We start from the raw sequence: 21174 nt of genomic DNA, 5'->3' as shown, positions 1-21174 counted from the left end.
ATGGTGCCATTAACGGTTATTCTGAAATTGGACACAACCTCGAGTTAATTAAGAAACAGTTTGCGCTTATTTGGAAATTGATTAACACTTTGTTTACTTCTGCTCAACAAAATCTTACCATCACTCGACTCGATCGTTGGGTTTTACTGAAGAAAAGTGAAAAAGAAACTCAAGATAAACTTGTGTTTTATTTATATTTTAAAATATTATATAAACAGCTAGTGTCGGTGCCCAATCCGATTTGAATTGTTATTCCAGATGAAGTGGTGCGCTGTTGTAGCTACCGCTTGGATCTTAGGATTAAGGTTTGGAAAAGGTAAATCTTGAAACTATACAGGGTGTTTTTGATAAGTTTGACTTAAATTTAGGGGGGATGTTTCTTTGGACAACTATATTCTGCGTCGAAAATGTGACTTCTATCTCCATTTTGATTGCCCTAAGGGACACTGTTTTCGAGTTACGATTTGATTTGAGTGTTTTAAGGATGACCCCTAAATTAAATTAGAAATCATTGTCTTAATCAGTTTCTTAATTAAATTTAAGGGGTCATCCCTAAAAAAGAAACTCAAATCGTAACTCGAAAACAGTGTCCCTTGTGGCGAAATGGAGATAGAAGTTACATTTTCGACTCACAATCGTTGGTCCAAACACCCCTTTAATTTTTGCCAGACTTATCAGAAATACCCTGTATATTTTAACAATTCTTGCATCCACCCCATTCTCTATTATCTCTTTTTTTAACAAAGTACTTGGGGTGTTTTATCATTCTTTCTGTCTCATATATAACAAAAGACTTTACTATTTCCGCTGTACCTGTAAACATATCCGGTAGTTTTTTTCTTTAAAGGTCAACATGCACCGCGATTAGATACAAATTACAACTTTCCGAGTATTTTTAGTTATTTTTTAATGTGTAGTTTTTAACTCTTGTTTTTATTTCAATCTGATACGGGTTGTATTTAATCTTCTAATAGGATGGATTTGCGATTCAGGATTAATCCGGATTAGCCATGGCAGATAGGGTGAATTTTATTGGTTTAATTCTTTGGCTTCCTTTAATTCCTGAAGTATATAAGGAAAATTAAGGAGTAAAAGAGTACTTTGTATCTTGTTTTAAGTTAATGATTTATTAGGTTTAATTTCTTAATTAACTTTTGCGTATCGATTCGAGGGGTAAGCGATTAAAGACGTACATGTAATGTATATTTTTCTCTGCTCTTATTTGGAAAAGCCTCTTTGTTGACTGCAGTATAGGAGAAGTTAATTTAGGAAACTGAGGTAAATATATATTATATGTATATATATCTGCGCCGATACAAAATATTACGTATAGAGACGCGATACGAACCCTGCGGAAGGGTAAAGCGTACCAAACTAATAAGCTATAAAAGCTTCCCCAAATATTGGTTCTATATGGCGGCGGACCCATGGCCACGCTCCAGGCCGCGTAGTGTACCTTCGATTTACGGTGTGACCGGCTGTTGGCCGGCAATATGAAGGGTGTATGTATACCGCTTTGATGCGCGTGGTACCATTGTTACGGGTGAGCACCTTTACCTAGAAAGGGTTGCGGATATCTCTCTGGTCCCGTTTCGTAAAGCCCGCGTGACAAGTCATCCAAGTGATCGACTCGGATTTCTACGCTTCATATAAGATAAGACGTTAACTGGCCGGAACTTGCCTAAAGCGCGGACTAAAGACGTCAAAACTCGCTCATCGCCCTTGTAGACCGCTTCCACTCCTTGTTTTAAGTGACCAATAACTTTATAGGCCGTAAGGGAATGGACATTCATCATGTACTAACTTTGGGACGATCGGAATCACGGGGGATATTGCTTTTAGGGTGTTATAATGACTTGAAGACGGTATACTCGATCCCACGATTGAACCGAGACTAACATAAGCAAAGCAAATTTGAAAAAATTCCAACCTTAGCGAAACGCAACCCGAACCTTAGCTAAACGCAACCTATGAGGGTCAGGTTGCCGTCATAAGCCTGTTTACTAGTACCGAGTATCACAGGGCTGTCCCTTAAATGTGTCCAGGGAAGGAATGAAGTGCTGGACCCCTTTTTGTTATAGGTGATTTCGCGATATTGTAAACCAGACTGATGTTAACGATCACTGGCAGCGTTTATAGACGGCGAGTATCGCTATAAACACAAGCGGGGGATATTTAAATTATCCGTATCTTTATAGATCAGCCGATGGTTTCCCATTTGAATTCTTATCGTTATTTTCAATTGGTCATTTGAGATTAAATTCCTTTCTTGACCCCGTGACCCCTGCGGTATCTTCCAAACTAATTACCCAGCAATTTAAATCATTCCCTTTTGTTTGGTGATTGACGAAACTAGAAACTCTCGACGTATATCTTCTGTAAAACCGCATTCCCAAATTCTTTTGGCAAATTTTAATTAAATCTCGTTAAGCCTTGGGGCCCCCCACTATAAAATTAAACCCTATTTTTCATTATATCTCTATCGATTTTATAGATTTTATAGCGTTCGTTGAACGAAGTCTATCATTTAGAAGTGATAGTACCTCATAATACCTTGGTATACGCGGTGTTTCTGGATAGTCTGCCATAAATTAAAGGGTCTGTTCTTAGGGTCAAAATGAGTATTAAGTGTCGAAGAACATGGGATCTGCAACGGAGATATTGGCTCCCAATCGTTGTCCCCAAAAACAAGTAGAGTAGTTAGCTTTACTTTACCAGCATACTTACACTTCCACATTTTATAGTACACTTCTGCTGGATAAAGGTTCAATAATTTTCTTAGATTGAAGACTGCCATGTCTTACTCCCCATGTGTAAATATTTCCTTAAAATGTTTAGGGGTCAAGCAATATTTGGAAGCCCATATCTTCGTAATTAAATGTTGTAGACCCCCATGCATGTTCTGGTGACACTTTTCCACTCAGTTTGACCCTAGGAACACACCTTTAAATTTATGACAGACTTATCAAAAACACCCTGTATATCATGCACGAGAAGTTGGTCGTATAGTGCAATTACTTTGGATGGACTTCCGGTAAAGGGTGGATATGGTAGTGCGGTGTACTTGTAGTCGTTCGCGTGATGCCGAGCTGTTACAGCGAGTGAAAGAGAGAGAGAGCGTATAGGGTAGCTAGGTTCGCCTAATTAAGTTTTATTCCTTTTTCACGCTATTCGCTTTAGGTTTTTCTTTTCTTTTCTTTTTTTGTGTGATCTTGCACGTGAACTTAGGTGGTTCAAGGGTCATCCCCGAATAGAGAAAAAGGCGCCTGGTTAGAATACGACTCGCGTTTGATTACGTTTTTCTTATAGTATTCGTCTCGTTAAGATGGACATCAGTCGATATAAATATACTTGTCTTTGCTGAGTTTTACATTCTTTTTGTTTTAATTGTATTTGTCGACAGGTTCCTTTAAAACTTGTTACAATATAAAATTAACCCTGTCGCGTGCGAACGTTAAATTATACTTTTTTTTCTTCAGTTTCATTGTTTACATTAACACAAACTTTGTTGTAGTCTATGAACTTAACTCGATGCAGCCGGCTAGTGTGTGTTTGCGTTAATTACTTATCACGTGCTAAAGATTGAATTAATTAGCGTGCTATTTTCAAATTAATACGCGTACAGGGTGCTCCGAAAAGGGTTAGTAGTACCAAGAAGTGATATCTAGTTAATTAGGGAGAAGGTATAAATTCGCCACATTTCCAGCTTTATCTCCAGTCCAAACGTAGGTCCGGAGTTAATCGCCGTCTCTAAATTACAACCAGCATCTCGTTGGTTCTTGAAAACTCACGTCAGCGCGACGCGAATGACGAAAATTACGTATTTTCCGACTGAGGAGAGGCGAAATAACCCGGCCTCCTTTTACGTCCCCCCTTGTATTTTGAAAGGGGGACTGGGGCTATGGAGCGCCAAACATCGCTTCTTGGTAGTACCAAAGTGCAGCAGTGGGTTCTATGGAATTTAAGGGGTCATCCGTAAAATACTTTAATCATAAGTTTTAAACGGTGACCTAGGGCAAAATGGCGACTCAAAATTTATTTCAAATAGAACCATCCCACTGTATTTTGGTCCTATAATTACAATACCTTTTTGGAACACCCTGTATGTTCTGAAATATATTCCGCCCCTGTAATTAGGCTTAGCACACGACGCCTTTAGACAAATTTGGAATATTTTAGGTATTAAATCTCAAGTAAATATGTGCTGACATTACTTAAGGCTATGGTAAACGTCCATTTCCGGCTAAAATTCCCTGGCTACTAATTTTGAAATAAGCTTGGCCTCCTCGTCGTCTATAAAGACCTTAATTTGAATTATATTAAGGTGTCGTAGACGATTTAAAATTTTATTTTTGGAAATTAATTCTACATTTTAAATTGATATTATCCCCAAGTTAATGTGGTCTATTAATTAAAATTTTTAGGTATAATCCTTTGATAATTAAGAGGGCCAAAGGCGGCATTTTGGGGGATGGATCGAGAGAAGAAGGGGTTGTGGAACAACGCTTTGGCGTTGGCGTTGGTCTCCTTTAATTTCCTTCTAAATGCAAATTTAAACAAGTTCCCGTAAAATTTTAAATGTCATTTTCCGAATAACTTATTACGCCGATATGTCTTTCTCTCTTTCTCTAATGCATCTCAAAACTGTTATACTTTCGTTTGGCAATTTTAAATTAGCATATTTTAATTGATATGTTTAAACCCATGATGTTAAAAAATGTATTTTTGACAGGGTGTTTCTGATGAGTCAGGCATAAATTAAGTGGGATGTTATTTTTTCCAATTTTGAGTCGAAAATGTAACTTCTATGATGTTTTGCCGTCCAGTGCAACTGTTTTCAAGTTAAGAAGAAGACAATGATTTCTAATTTAATTAAACACTCATTAAAATCATAACTCGAAAACAGTGTCTCTTAGGACAATCAAACTGGAGATAGAAGTTACATTTTTGGACTGAAAATCACACAAAGACCACTAACCTTAGTTTATGGCTGCTATGGCAGACTTATCAGAAACACCCTGTATATTCACGATGAATTAATTTAATATTTTCCGAGTTATAACCATTCCTAAGAGATATAATAGTAATATCTTTAGTTATTTCATTCTGTAATTAAGACGATGGAATTCCGCTAAGACTAAATTCCACCATTAGTTTGCTCTTGCAAGTATTTCCTGAAAGTGTATCCCTAACAAGCAACGAAATAAGCTATTCAGGGACTGAATTTCTCGTTAACCCTTTTCCAATCCTTTCCCCGTGTCCCGAAATAGCGATTGGATATATTGCATTTATTAACAACCCCAACGAACCAGTTACTAATAAGCGAGAGTGTATGTGTATACTTTGTGTTTCCATCGTTTTCCCAAAGAGCTGGTAATATTATTGGTTGCTATTGCTACAGCTACAAACGGGAATATCTGAAATAAATACAGTATTCACGAAATGAACGGTATTCTAGCTTGCCTTCGAAAGTGCTTGTAGCCCTATAACTTCTGTATAAGTTACTTCTGTTAGCTTATTAGAAACTGAACTAGATAGTCGGGCGGGGTAGGAATACATACAGCTAATTGGAATCATTGTGCAGCCATCGTTATGTATGACCGGAAGTATATAATACTTCTCTTGGAGAGAAGTGTTCCACCACAAATCGGCCGGGGTAATTGTAACATGATTCTTCCCAACATCATTTTACATTTGGAGCAATAAGGTTTCAAAAACCGAATCTGATACGCCATGTGAATAGTTCCCTCATCATTATACTCTATTAGCGCTGAACTATTTGCCAAGGCGCTTGTGAATTTTTGTCCCACGTCAAGACAATCAAGGTTTGTATTTGATTGCTGAGAATTTAGTACCAAACTGTTATAGAATTCACCCTGACATGGTGCGATCATTCCCATCTGAAGTTTGATGAGCAGAAGAGCAAACAAAAGGTGCATGCATGAGCCTGGGAAGAATCATGTTGCATAACTAAAGTATTAAGAAGATACATAGTGTCATCCTTCTTCTATTGTCCCCTTTTGGTATGAACCTGCGCTTTGAACCTACCGCTCAACCGACCTCGCGTTGCTACCAAAGAATGAAATCACAACTAGAAAGACGTACGAATACGAAAAATATATGGGGCACGATTATTCCAATTATCTGTGTGTATTCCTGGACGGGGGGATATGGATCTATCTATATGATGATCGCCGTCACCCGGGAGTTGTTCCCCCAAGTCTTCCTCTTCCGATGGGAAATTACATTAGGATCTAATGACGTTTAACAAATATTTTTGGGGTTTTCTAATCCTCTCTTTCCTCAATGGTTCGATACCTCTATACCAACACTTATTCATCAACGTTGTTACAGTTGAGTGTTCATTAGGCTTAGCGACTCCCCTTCTCTCGCGTTATAGTTTATTCATAGTAGGTGATTGGGCCACGCTAGTCAATCTAAGATGACATTCTTCCCTTTACGATAGACTAATTTCATTCAAGGTTGGAGCGCCAGAATGTCCAACAATGCAAAGTATTGATAACGTGACGCTTGCAACGTAAACTTAACCATTTTAAAATAATCCATACGTTGTTCGACGTTATTGATGTAATAAGAAAAGGAGCCTATAACACAGTTTCCTTGGCGTTAACTCTGAAGCCATGTTCACACATACATGGGAAAACTGTTCAAACCGATTCAAAACGCTTTCAAAGTTACTGTGTGCGAACAAAACTGATACACTAGAAACTATTTCAGGGTTTATACAAACCTGGAAAACCAGAAAATTTCAGGGAAATAAATAGGTTGCTTAAAAATCAGGGAAAACTTGGAGATATTTATATTTTTTAGTAAAATTCTGGAAAATATGTGAGGCTTAATCTAAGTTTGGTCTTAAAACTGGTTTGAAGGCTAGTTTGAGTTTCTAGTTTTCTGTGATATTTCACCAGGGAAAAGACTTTAGACTTAAATGTTTTCACTTGTCTTAGCAGACAACACTAAAGGACGACCTAACAGACAGCACTAAAATGTAAACCGAGGCTGTTGAAATCACTTCGAATTGGTAATGAAGAGGGTTTCAAAATTCAGTTGGGAAAACCAGTTCTGAACCGTTTCCCTTGGCGGAAGTGTGAACCTAGCTTAACAATAATAACTGTTGGCGCGCGCGCTCACGCTTCCCGAGGGATGATACCCGTTGACTTTGATCACTGCGCGTGCAGAATCGATGCGCCATTCTCGCGCCTACTTAATTCAAGCCATTCTGTATCGAATTGGAAAGCGCTGTTAAAGGCTGAATGGAAGATATTTTAGCTTAAGATGAAAATGGTGTATAGGCAACCTTAGTATCCCTCTTCTCGGGGCGCGCATTTTCAGGGCGACCGCACTTAAGCTAATTAAATGAAGATTTAAAATAGGCGACTGGTTGGTGGTTGTTGTAACAGCGTGAGTCCAGCAGCAGACTCCTGCTCAGGCGTGTAAAAGCGACACTCGGAAAGGCTCTAGCTGTTTTGAAATTGCTGCCGAGTATATACTTGTCTTCCTTTATTGGTAAAGATGTTGCTGCTATTCTAATGCAAATTCGCTTTCGGAGAGAGGCACCGACACGCCACGAAAGACCTAGAGCGTATCTTGGTACTCCTCTGGGTTTAATCCGAACCCCAAAGCTGCACAATTACATCGTTAGACCCTATAGGTGTCTTGGTAAAGAGAATGTTATACCTTTGAAAAAATAATCTTAACAACTGAAAATTCGTATTAAGAACATTTCATGCTGTTGAAGCCATTTTTGCCCTATGAAATTGCTACAAAATCAACTAATTTCTATCGCCATTTTGCCCTTAGAAGGCCACCATTTACAAGTTATGATTGGAGGGTTTTAGGGATGACCCCTTAAATTTAAGTAAGAAGAAATACAATTATTTTTAATTTAATTAAGGGGTTATCGTAGAAGTTTCATATTTTCGACTCAAAATTGAACCATTCCACTGTACTTGGTCCTATAATGATCCTTTTTGGAACACCCCCTGTATATGAACTTCTTTAAGTTATACTTGGCACAATAAAATTGATCAAGAAAAAAGAAACAAGGTATTTTCTTTAAAGAAAAAAAGTTCCCGAAAAAAGGAGTAGTATGTATGGGTGTTAGGCATCGCGCAATGCATTGTGGGATTTATGAGACTGTAAGAACTATTACGGGGGATCCATGGGACCCCCGGCCCAAAATGGAACCGGTACCATGCATGCACCGAATTGTAGTCCAAGTTCTTTTAAAGAATGAAGGTATATCAGGGGAAAGGAGACTAAAGCAGTACCTGAGATATTAAAAACGTTTCCCTTTTCCCCGCCTTCCGCTGTATTGTCTAGAAGATATTGAATTGCCAGCATCAGAAGCCTTCTTCGCCTTTGCCGCCATCGGGCAATTTACGAGGAAATATGGCCTTTACCGAAATTTTTTCGCGCCTGTTCGCTCCCCGATTCTCAAACCCCCGGTAGTAAGACTGATAGACCTTTCCAAAGAAAAGTATACTCTCCACCTTTCACCATAGCTACATAAATGAACTCGCGAGAACCGTGGTAACGTTTCACCGAAATGCCCTATCGTCTCTATTCTCTTATCAGAATGAAGTATTGGTTGTGTGTAGGAAAAGCTAGGAAGCTAGCTGTAGTCCCAAGGTGTCGGACAGTAACTTGTGTCTTGTAAGTCTAATGTATTTAAAAATGTCTTCGTTTAATACATAGTTTACACGCAAGGAGGATTCATACCATTTGTGCATGGAGACCTGGCAACCTAGTGTGTAAAACAGCAGATGATTTTACGCTCTATGTCGCCTGGTCTCCTTGTGTTAATGGGAGGAATCTTCCATGCCTGTATATTATGTATTCTTATCGAAGGACATCGCATGGTGATTAGTCTATTTAATGCTTTGGGTTGTTGGGATGAAGTTGAAGCTTGGAGAGTACTATGGAAGCCATCTTTGGATTCGTTACGGCGGCCATTTTGTATGCCACCTTATCTGTATAGTATTAACTACTTAGGGTGACTGTTTAAGACGTTTTGATTCGTGCTAGTTGTTTAATAATGCTTTGGGTTTGTTCGACGAAATTTAAATTTGCGAGCGTCATGGCTGGCATCTTGGGGCTCTCGTTACGGTGGCCATCTTGGATACCACCTTTTCCGCATGGTGTTAACTACTAAGGGGAACTTTTTTGACCTTTTCAGCTGTGTACTAGTCTCCTACAAAATTTAGAAGAGGCCGTACCACTCAGTGTTTGTTTGTTTTGCTAGTTTGACAGCCATCTTGGGTTAGGAACGGCGGCCATCTTTGATTGTAGCTTAAACGTATGGTATTCACTACTTTGGGTAACTTTTTGACGTTGAGTTGTATATTAGTCCCCAGAAAATTTAGAAGAGGCCGTACCACTCAGTGTTTGTTTGTTTTGCTAGTTTGACAGCCATCTTGGGTTAGGAACGGCGGCCATCTTTGATTGTAGCTTAAACGTATGGTATTCACTACTTTGGCGTTGAGTTGTATATTAGTCCCCAGAAAATTTAGAAGTGGTGGTACCACTCAGTAATTGTTTGATAGTTGGCGCCCATCTTGGAATTCGGAATGGTGGACATCTTGGATACTATTTTAACTTGTATTCTTTATTTGCAGGGCAGGGAAGGTTTTTGAGTCTGAGTCTCTGAAAAATTTGTGTGATAGTTTTCGACCTCTTTGTAAATGGGGTATACTGACATTTAGGGCAACGGTTGCTGGCGCATGTTCTCGAATAGCGATATTTTAAAACGTAATTAGAATTTTACGATCGGGGGGGGGGCAGGGAAGGAAAGGGAGCAACCCCCGGCAGTTTTGCTACTTTATACCCAATTTTTGGGAATCTGGTTCAGCTAGCGCGTATAAGCCTTGGCTACAATATAAAAAAAAACTCAAATACATTACATAAAAGCAAGGTTTATCAATCTAGCCCTTTTTTATTTTCCCCCACGCTGTTCTTCCAAGTTTTAGGATAGCTAAGCCTTGGCCAACTATAAGCTGCGCTCTTTTTCGTAAGATCCAATTACTGTACTATACAATGTAAAGAAGAGAAGGGGGCGGAGTTTAAATTTAAAAGTATATCTCGATGGAATGCGAAAGAAGGGCAATAATTCATAAAAACAATTTTTTTTTACTTTAAATCTAGGAATAGCTCTAACTTTCTCTCTCTTTGAGAAGCGGCGGGAGTTTTGCCCATTAAAAGGAATATTTTTTCTCATTTTTTAAGAACAAAAATGCGAAATGATAAGAAATATTTCTTATTAAATTAATTGCGAAAAGAAATGAAGACTTCTATCATTTTTCTTTTCTTTCTTCAACATTTCTCTCTCTTTCTCTCTCTCTCTTTGTGTCAATCTCTCTGTTTCTCTCTTTCTTTCTCTGTGTTAATCTCTCTGTTTCTCTCTTTCTTTCTCTGTGTTAATCTCTCTCTGTTTCTCTTTCTTTCTCTCAGTGTTAATCTCTCTCTGTTTCTCTCAGTTTCTTTGTCTCAGTTTCTCTTTCTCTGTTTCTCTTTCTCTGTTTCTCTTTCTCTGTTTCTCTTTCTCTCTGTTTCTCTCTCTCTGTTTCTCAGTTTCTCTCTCTCTGTTTCTCAGTTTCTCTCTCTCTGTTTCTCAGTTTCTCTCTCTCTGTTTCTCAGTTTCTCTCTCTGTTTCTCAGAATCTCTGTGTTAATCGCTCTGTTTCTCTCTCTGTTTCTCAGAATCTCTGTGTTAATCGCTCTGTTTCTCTCTCTGTTTCTCAGAATCTCTGTGTTAATCGCTCTGTTTCTCTCTCTGTTTCTCAGAATCTCTGTGTTAATCGCTCTGTGTTTCTCTCTTTCTCTGTGTTTCTCTCTTTCTCTTTGTTTCTCTCTTTCTCTCTGTGTTTCTCTCTTTCTCTGTGTTTCTCTCTTTCTCTGTGTTTCTCTCTTTCTCTCTGTGTTTCTCTCTTTCTCTCTGTGTTTCTCTCTTTCTCTCTGTGTTTCTCTCTTTCTCTCTGTGTTTCTCTCTCTGTGTTTCTCTTTCTGTTTCTCTCTTTCTCTCTGTGTTTTCTCTCTGTGTTTCTCTTTCTGTTTCTCTCTGTGTTTCTCTTTCTGTTTCTCTCTTTTTCTCTCTTTCTCTGAGTGTTTCTCTCTGTTTCCCTCTCAAAAATAAATTTACAATCAATCGGAAAGGAAAAATAAGGAATTTGTTTTTTCAATCGGCCATTTTACAATATGGTAGGCGTACATCTCTTCTACCAGCACCATGGTTTCGGAAATCCAAGGTGATATTTCAAAATGTAACTTTTTACTCCCCTCCTGTCCTCCTGTCTTCTTCTGGCAGGCGGTAGTAACTTTCAAAAGTATATTTATAAAAGCCAAGGCTTAGGTACTACTCCGATATCCCCCCGAAATATTCGGAATCCTTTCGCTTTCCTTCTTCGAATTAAAAATGATAAATTCCGACGTTTTCAGCTCGACACCACTCGTTTTTCTCTCCCAACGATTTTATTTTTGTTAAAATTCGCTTCCGCCAGTATACTTACATTCACACCGTTTCAAATTTATCTAAAAGTAACACGTGACGTATACTTTCCTTTCCTCTCTTTTATCCCTTCTAGCATTGATTTTGCTCTCCATATACTGTAAAAGAGGCTTTGAAAAGTTAGACCAAATTTGACCTATTTTAACGAAATTTACAGTGCCAGATAAATTGCCTTTCATTTTTTGAAAGTAAAGATAAATCTGGCCTATTTTCTAGTCTATTTTTCTTTCATTAAGACAATTCGGTATAACACTATTCGCTCTTAAGACTTGGTTAACAATCTAACACGGCTAATCTTATCTCCTAGTTAATTAAATAATTTAAACTTAACGATAGATTTAATTAGCATTAGCTAGATACTAATATCCCCTGGATAAACTGTTAATTGGAGTTAAATTACTCCCTCTTGGAATCTTATTAACTAATTAAGTTTCGCTGTTACCGAGCAAGGCAAGATTAACAGTTCTCTTAGTTCAAAATCCAATGAAAATTATAACAGCTTGGAGGAGTTTATACTGGAGTAGCAGTTATACTCTTTAGCGTTAGCACGAGATGAGAAGGCCCTTCCCATGCATCGAAGTAAATATTTACACATAATACCCGGGTTTTTGGTTGGGCATGAGCTCTAGTTACCACCTGGTTATAACAACAAGAACTACTGTTTAGTATTACACATTATTAAGCAGTAAAATATTTCTACCGAGAGATGGCGCCTCTCAGTGACGCCTAACCTTGAAAAATATGTAGGAATTTTTGTACAGCCTCGGATGCCCCCAAACTATGCCACTCCAGTATCAAACGTCCCTTCTCCAAGATAACAGTATACCTTTAAAGTGAAATTCAAAGTTGTTCTCTTCTCTTTTTAAGGCTCAATATTTTTTCTCGAGCGCTATTAAGTTTAACAACTTTCTCTCTCAGATGGATGTAGTTTGCGGCCTTTAAAATCCTCAACGCAAATAAAGGAAAGGGTTAAACTACTTTTAGTACCATTCTTAGAATGTGTTAATCTCCTTCCAGACTGGCGCCCTTTTACAGTACTATATTGTACTACCAACTAAGATTCGCATCATTTATGCGTTACTACGGTTTAAATTAAGACGTTTGAGGTATATTTGACCCCACAGACTTCATTTTAACGTGGGGAAAGCAAATGGAAAACCTAGGTGGTTTTTTTTATGTCGTGAACTCGTAAAATTCTTATTTCCTTTCGTGAAGAATCAAGGAAGAAATCCCGTCTTGACCTTTAGTCATTAAGCCTTGGTCAATTTTATTTACATCTCAACACTAAGCCTTGACGTTAATTTAAAGTTAGTCTGGGGTTGGGTTTCGAATGTTTTGGCCGACCGTTGTGAAAAAAGGCTATTTCCTTTTTTAGAGCCGTTAGGGCCCCACTCCCCAAAGTCCCCAAGGGTTTGGGGGCTGGAGGAAGGGACCCCAAAAGCCTCTCGGATGTTAATGTTTTTTATACGAGATTAAACTTTGCTTCCACCAAAGACCAAAGCTAGTCCTTTTCGCGGCTTACCAAGCTTTTAGCTATATACCAGGAACGAATTTCAAATTAGAGAAGTTGAAACGAAGCGGAACGTTAGTTGCTGGCTCGCTAGCTAGTTTGTACTTTGATGGCCCAAGGCATCCTCTAAAACCATAGAAAATTGCTGCAGGAATTGCAAGTATTGTAATGCCCCTAAATATATTTCTGTATATCTGTCTGTTGCATCAGGAATACATTCAGATAATTGGAATCATTGTGTACATTACCATTTTCTCAACGTATCTAGGTCGATTTTGTAGGATGGGTTAGACCAAGGATAGATTTAATTTTAGAAGTAGGAATGGAGAACAGAGTAGTCTGGGCGCGCGTCGAAGTCCCAGACCCCCTTCCACGGGACGAAGGGGTATGAAAGAAGAGGCGGGTCATAGCGACAAAGGTAAAAAGGAATTACGTATTTTTCGCCGTTCCCATCAGCAACGTCGTCAAAACGTAGTTTAAGTGAGCCAATAAAATAATTTAAATTTTTCGTTACGTGTTGGAGGGAGGGGCTCTATATACTGGACTATGAGTCGGACTGAAGTAAAGACTAACCGGTCTCCATTCTTACTTCTAAAATTAAATCTATCCCTGGTTAGACTAATCATGATGTATGACGAATTTTATCTCCCGAATAATTTATCTCGCTGTGCCTCGTGTTGTTATACCAACCAATAAAACCACAGAAGGCGTCAGAATTGTTAGGCAGGGCGGATAGTAAGTTCTCAAACCCCTCCCACAAAACCCGCATTGTAATTAACTTTTGAAATATGGAGGCGCGATGATTCCTAGTAGCTGTATGCATTCCTGGATGAATTTCTTTCTGCCATGGTTGAAAATGGTTGTTATTGTACTATTCCTTGACATATTTTCTATGAATAAAAGTCTTTGGCTCGAAATGAACTCTTAGACTTTAACGTCTTAGGGTTGGCTGTCCTGAAGGTTGAACGACTTGAATTCGTTTTAATTATCGATTTGCTAGCGGCGCTATATACTTTTCCTTCCGAACTTTTCAAAACTATAGACTTTTAGGTTATAAGGGCACGTGCTCTCAAACTTAACTGAACACTATGCAAAATGTATACGGGGTGTTTCTGAGAAGTATGTCATAAATTAAGGGAGATGTTAATTATTTGAACGAACCAAAGATTTTGAGTCGAAATTGTAACTTCTATCTCCATTTTGCCCCTAAGGAACACCTTTTTCTAGTTATGATGATTTGAGTGTTTTAGGGATGACCCCCTAATTAAATTAGAAATCATTGTCTAAATAAGTTTAATTAAATTTAAGGGGTGATCTGTAAAGTACACCATCCAATCTTAACTTGAAACGTAACTTCTGTCTCCATTTTGCCCTAAGGGCACCTTTTTCTAGTTATGATGATTTGAGTATTTTAGGGACGACCCCTTAATTAAATTAGAAATCATTGTCTAAATAAGTTTCTTAATTAAATTTATGGGGTCATCCGTAAAATACCCCATCGATTCTTAACTTGAAAACATTGGGACCTTAGGGCAAAATGGAGATAGAAGTTACATTTTCGACTCAAAATCTATTTCCCAAAGAACATCCCTATTAATTCAAGCCAGACTTATCAGTAATAACACCCTGTATATTTGCTGGTGGCATAATTCCTTCTTATATTAATATTCTCTCTAACACATTCTGTAGCTGATGTCTAATTTCGAGAATATTGCCTATAACTCTGATAAGAAATAATAGTTATATATTTTAAAATATCTAATAAATAAAAAAAGGTGGATATACGGATATGATATGATTACACCAAGAAGGAATTTACTATAAGAAGGCCCAAAAAAGCGCCCGGTGTGCGCGTGATAGTCGACAATCCCCCCTCATGGGTGGGGGAGGCTGGAAACCAAGGCGGGGCTTAATATTTTATCTTACTGTATATTTTCCACCAGCTATCTCTTTTACCATTTCGTTAAGCCTTGGTTTAGTTTTTGGAACTGACGAAATTATAAGTACAGTACACTTCATTCGATTCAGAAATAATTATAAAATGATTTTCATGTAGAGACACATTCAAAATCCATCAAGTTAGGTTCCAAACCTTTAACTAACTTGTTAATGGCAATTAAAAACCATTCGCGTACCGTTTCAGCACTGCTGGCATCCTCCATTTTTTGTTTACTTTACTCGAAGTTTTTTTTCTCTATTCGGAATACGTCAATCGCGTCTGTATGACCTATCCCCACGGGATCCAATAGCAAAGCGCAAAGCAATGACGGGCATGAAAGGGGTGGGGCTTATTTGTCCGCTGACACCGGCGTAAGAGTAGAAGCGTAAAATCTAGTGACTTAGGCATTCTTATAGTAAATTTATTCTTGATTACACTATGCCGTATAGTTATCTATAGATCGAAAAATTTTCAAACCGATAGGGGGGAACCAAGGAGGGCTAAAGTGAAGCGATTGCCAAAAAAATGATAATGGCCTTGCAGGATAACGTTTTTCAGATTATTCCTCCAGACTAGATCCCTCCGCCACGCCCCCTTTTTTCTTCATTATTCATAATCTGATCACTCGAGGAGTCTCTATTTACACTACAGAATATTCTCTAAAGTTTTCAATAGAAAAATATATATATTCCATCATTTTCAACAAACAAATTCTAGACTGGAGAATTCTTACTTTTATTTTAAACTTATTCCCTTTGGTAATTTCAATAGTTAAGCCTAAGCCTAAATCTCAAGTCTGAAGGATTTCCCTTCCATAACTTTTTTTACCTAAAAATTTAACTCATTTTCCAGATTGAAAATTATAAGAAATAAACTATTTCGAAGTTGGAATACTGCACCCCTTTTGTGTAGTTAGTTACTACGTTATCAAAGTTGGAATAAATCTTTCGGGAGTCGATTTAGAAACGGTCTATTCGCATTTTATTCGCTCGAGTTTCTCCTCTCACAGTCTCATCTTCCTCTTTCCTCATAGATATCGTAAATAACTCTTGAATTTTAACAAGTGTCTTATGGTGGGTATGGGATGTATTTTATGATATCTATTATGGATAGGATGGGAAATAATCAAGCCATGGGTCTCCAGTGGAGTTCTCGCGTTAGTTTTGCCTGGAAGCGTAAGCAGCAGTAACGGCAGTCTCTCTTTTTCTCCTTTTATCTTTGGCGTTTTTTCGCGCCAAAAATCATGCCAGGAGATTGATGAATTCTAGCTCGTGGATTACCCACTTTGAGCGCGCCAAAAGTTCTCTTTTTTTGGCGGGAAAGTTTCGAGTCGTGCTACTTGTATGTATAGATTACGATGAATGCTTTAAATCAAAAGTGAACCTGCTGCAATACGTATTAATATAGTTTTTTATATTGAAACTCAAATCTTATCGAGAATTCAAGTGTTAAAGACATGGAGATTATTTTAACTCACTTTTCAATATACATTTTTGTTCTTCTTTCGACAGTATATTTATTTTTGTCTGTTTCGTCTAGCTTGCCGTTGTTATCAGATTTACAGGTTTTAAACTTTAAAGGGTTTTTAAAGGGACGATAACGTAAACGTTTTAGATCTAGTACAAATAGATAGTTCACACCAGAAGTGAGATGAGACCACTGAGCTAACCAAATTCTTCACTCGGCGAAAGTGAATTTTCTTGATAACACAAGAACGGTTGGCCCTCTAGTAGCAGTTTCTGAATTTTCCCCCCAAAACGTGAGACGCTCGTGGCGGTAGACGGCCGAACTAGATTCAAGGAGCCGCGTCCGTGTTCGGCCGCTTTAGGTTGAGGGGAAGGGGGTAGGAAATGTTTTTGGAACTCGACCAATTTTTTTCTCGCTAGTGTAGGCGCGTGGGAAGCGGCATAAAATCCGTTCACTAGTGCCAGGATCTACTATCAATGCTAGAGCCCTTCACTTCTGTTCACACTCATGGAGAATTCATACCATTTACACCAGGAGACCGGACTACCCGGAGGACAGAAACTCGTCAGCGTTTTGTGCTTCTGGTAGGCTGGCCTTCTGGTGTAAATGGTATGAATCCTCCATGTGTGTAAACTATCTATTAGACTAATTAGAACTTAATTGTCATAATTTATAAATAAATTAAAATTTAAGCGAAGGAAAAGGAAGAAAGTTGTACTCAATTTCAGCGTCCCTTTTTATTATTTTTGAAAAAGTAACCAAGGCCTAAGAGTTGTAACTTTTTAAGTGTAGGGAGTGTGTAAAAACGTAGATATGGCACGCTCCTTTTATCGCGAGATGCCTTCAATTCTTACGCCCACTTTTTTTTTTTTTTTGAAAACTAGGCTTAGCTAGCTAGTCCTTCCTTTTTTTCGTACCATCAGAGAGACCTGTTTTATCTCGGCTCTCCTTTTGAGTTTGAAGCGCGTAGTACAACATCACAGGGCAGCTAGGCCAAAAGCTTAAACTAAAGCCAAAGGCTTTTAATGACGATTAACTCTATCTTTTCTTTTAACCTTTTCCGCTCGCAAGACGAATTACTGAATTACTTTTCCATGGAACCACTCTTTATTTCCTTCCTTTTCCTCGGTTTGTTTCCAGGCAAATAACCTTTTTCCTCTACACACAATAATGTACACGAGTTAAGCCTTGGTTCCTATTTTTTTCCCTTCATCTTTGCAACTAAGTAAAGGGAGTTTTTCCTCTCAGAAAACTGGAACTTTTTTCATTGTTGGTTTGTATTCAAAAAAGTTCATATTTTGAAAGTAAATCATGGAAAAAATTCATGGAGATATATATTAATTTAAATATACGATTGTAGTTGTAATGATATTACTTCATTTTATGAACTTCTAGAAACAGAATGTTCTTTTACGAAGAGAGACGAACCGTATGTTTATCCGTTATAATAAAAATTTCCGCTTCTCTAAATCGCGAAGTAAAGCGCTGCCTGCGACTATGGACCGTTTCAGTCCAACTCTCGAGCGGTTGTATAATGTTAAGATTATTCATTTCTTTTATTTTATCTTTTAGTGGAATTTTGTATAGTATCGAAATGGTCCATGCGGAAAATATGGCGGGCTGTATTTGATCTTAAAAAACACTTCGGGGTAAGGTATAGCCCGTGTACAATCTTATATTGAAACACAAGAGTCCATATTTCCTTATTGGAAAAAATAAATATTTTTAACCCTTTTCAAGCTTGACACTAGTATAAGTATAAAGTCCCGTTCAGACAATAGACTAAAATCTTGCGTTCACGTCGGTGAAGTTGTCGCAAAGCTCGCTTAATTAGACACCTGTCAACCACTACGTAAAATATTCGCGGGTTTGGTTTGAAAATTTTCAGTTTCTTCTTCGAGTGTCGAGGTGGCACCAGCTCGTTAGCGCTTTTTCTTTAGCCATAGCTCACTCGATCATGGTGGACTGACGCGTGATCGAGTGACCTACGCTTTAGCAGACGATGTAAGAATAGTTTTAGCATTCTTGGTGCGGTATTTGTCATTTTGGATTTGGCTAATTTAGTCTACAAAAGTCTTAATTGGGTTGAAAAATCCCCATATGCGACTAATTTTAAGTCGTTTGCTCTCGTGTCTGAACGTATACCGGCAGGGCCGAAACGAAATTAAATAGACGACCGACGGGAACGTACAGTTTTTACTTCAGTCTGAACGGGCCTTAAGAAACCAAACCAAAAATAACTGATCGATTTTTATACGGTAGGTCTATTTTTATTCGATTTCTTTTTTTCGTTCTTTTTATAATAGACCCAGTTCTATTGTGATAAGATTAAGACTTCTCTGTGTGCAATGTCATTCAATCTAACTTTGATATTCCATTTATTTATTTTTTTGGTCTGGGTTTTTTAAAACTAAATCTATACCTTAGTTTGAAAATATAATATTGCTTACCGTTCGTGAAATTAGATCTTAAAGGGAGAGTAAAGTGGAAAATCAAGTGATTTTTTTCTCGATTCTTAAGACCAGTCTGCCTAAATTTTAAAATTACAATTAGGTTCAGATTTTATGGATAATTTGAAATAAGGACCTCCGACCAATCGCATAACGCCCTGCCTTCCTGTTAACAAAATTCCAGTTGCACGCTCTTTACCTCGAGCCACGATTATCACATCGCGCGCAAATTTTATTAAATTTCGCGATAAATTTCATTTGGCATGGAGCGTGCGACGAGAATTTTGTTAACAGGAAGGCAGGGTGTTACGCGATTGGTCAAAGGTCCTTATTTCAAATTATCCATAAAATCTCAACCTAATTTTAATTTTAAATCCTTCGGGGATATTTCCTGGATGTTACACTGTATAGAAGAATCAATAAAAAATCACTTGATTTTCCACTTCTCCCTCCCTTTAAAAACTAACCAACTTCCTCTCCAGTTAATCTTCCGTTTAATTAGCTTTTCGCGTTACGTTAAGCCTATTTATAAATTTAGAGCCTATTCATAATTAAGTCTTAAGAATTATCGACCCCAGTAAGAAAGTTTAACTAAGATTCTATTGTGTTCATTTATAGACTTATCATTCCTTAGGGTTTGGCTCTTTGTCCTGGTCTCTTCCCTGTGTCTCTAGGGGCTCAATACAGGTTGACGTGGTTAGCTAAGAAACCAAAATCGGTTTAAAAAAAATAAAAAAATAAAGCTTGGGGGAAGGAAACCAAGACTTAGAAAGTAATTTGCTTTGGAAGCTTTTGTGTACGATGTCTCTTCGATTGATTTTGGTTGTGCGGGGAGCTATCCGTCCGGTTTTGATTTTACAATGAAGATATAGGCCGGGATGCCTAATTAGGGCTAGTAATAACCCCCGCCTTTCCCTGTATTAACTGGGAAGATACGAATAAGTGATAACGCTCTGTTTAGAGATGTAGGGTTTTTTTTTACTCTTTCTCATTTAAGTCGTCTGGTAATGAAGAACGCCTAGTATCAGAAGGGGATAATAGAAGAAGGATGACACTCTGTTTCCTCTTAATGCTGTAGTTATGTAACATGATTCTTCCCAGGCTCATGCACCTTTTTGGTTGCTCTCCCGCTCATCAAACTTCAGATGGGAATGATCGCACCAAATGGGTGAATTCTATATCTGTTTGGTACTAAATCCTCAGAAATCAACTCACAAACCTTGATTGTCTTGACAAAAATCCACAAGCGCATGCGCCTTGGCAAATAGTTCAGCGCTAGTAGAGTAATGATGAGGGTACTATTTATTGCGTATGTGATTCGGTTTAGTAACCTTGCTCCAAATGTTTAGATGATGTTGGAAAGAATTATGTTACAATTACCCCTGCCACTTCGTGGTACACTTCTCTCGAAGAGATGTATTATAAACTTCTGCTAGTATCAATTCTTGGCTGAAGTTGAATATTGCACGGTCTCAGTCAATGTTTTTCGCGAAATTAATTAGTTTTTATGTCTTATGTAATCTTTTAAACCTTTTCCATAAAAACTGTTCTTTGTGGGTTTCGTTCGTTAAGGAGAAAACCTTGAACTATATTTAGGTTAAAAGAGAGAATTAGGCTTAGCACGATATTAAGAGAAGTAATCTCTTGGTACAGGAGTAGATCTTAAAAGCTGTCTGCTTATATTTCTGATTAGTTAGACCCGGTCTGAAGCCTAAAATAATTAATTATACCTGGATGTTTTATCAGGAATAAATACAGTTAAAAGGAATAATTGTCGTCCCCATTTATCCCGTGTTATTTTCTATGCGGGTTTTTGGGCCAGGCCACGCGTCATTATTCTGACGTCATTCTAACTGTGATTTCATTTGTTGGTAACAACATGGATAAAGAATGCGCGTGAGGAAATTTGTTTTCACGCTATAGGATCGGCAACTCCCCTTCTCGAACGACAGCTTATTCTGTATATACTCTGTTACAATATCGGTTGTCAGCACGCGCAAAGCTGTTTCTCTATGTAACGTAGCTTTGTACGTGCTGTCAAGAGACAAAAAACTTCAGGATCTCTAGGCCTTAGTTTCAAATACGTGTGAAATTACCTACAGCCTACTACACGTATTTGAAACTAAGGCCTAGAGGTCCGTGCACTCGAGCTAAAAAACTAGCGGATATTTTAAATCCTGAGGATCCTGAAGTTTTTTGTCTCTTGACAGCACGTACAAAGCTACGTTTCATAGAGAAATATATTTGTGCGTGCTGACAACCGATGTTGTAACAGAGTATATACA

The 21174-nt window shown here is 38.0% G+C and overlaps 1 protein-coding gene across 3 annotated transcripts in view; it reads left to right on the top strand.

Annotated features, from left to right (window-relative positions):
* Positions 1–21174, top strand: part of LOC149691935 (nephrin-like) — a 127643-nt gene that overhangs the window by 14273 nt on the left and 92196 nt on the right. For 2 of the 3 annotated variants that reach the window (XM_089869412.1, XM_089869411.1), the window contains exon 1: positions 210–316. The exons of the other annotated variant lie outside the window; for it this stretch is intronic. In XM_089869412.1, coding sequence (XP_089725538.1) covers positions 259–316 — 58 coding nt within the window. In that variant the 5' untranslated portion in view covers positions 210–258. Of the gene's footprint in view, positions 1–209; positions 317–21174 lie in introns of those variants that run through there. 3 annotated transcript variants of the gene reach the window in all.

The sequence above is a fragment of the Phalangium opilio genome, unplaced genomic scaffold, assembly GCF_054372755.1.
Source record: "Phalangium opilio isolate 3A_F unplaced genomic scaffold, DU_Popi_V2 ptg000025l_1, whole genome shotgun sequence".
In the NCBI taxonomy this organism is placed as follows: domain Eukaryota; kingdom Metazoa; phylum Arthropoda; class Arachnida; order Opiliones; family Phalangiidae; genus Phalangium; species Phalangium opilio.
Note: the sequence above shows the minus strand (reverse complement) of the source record. Positions and strands in the feature narration are given on the sequence as shown.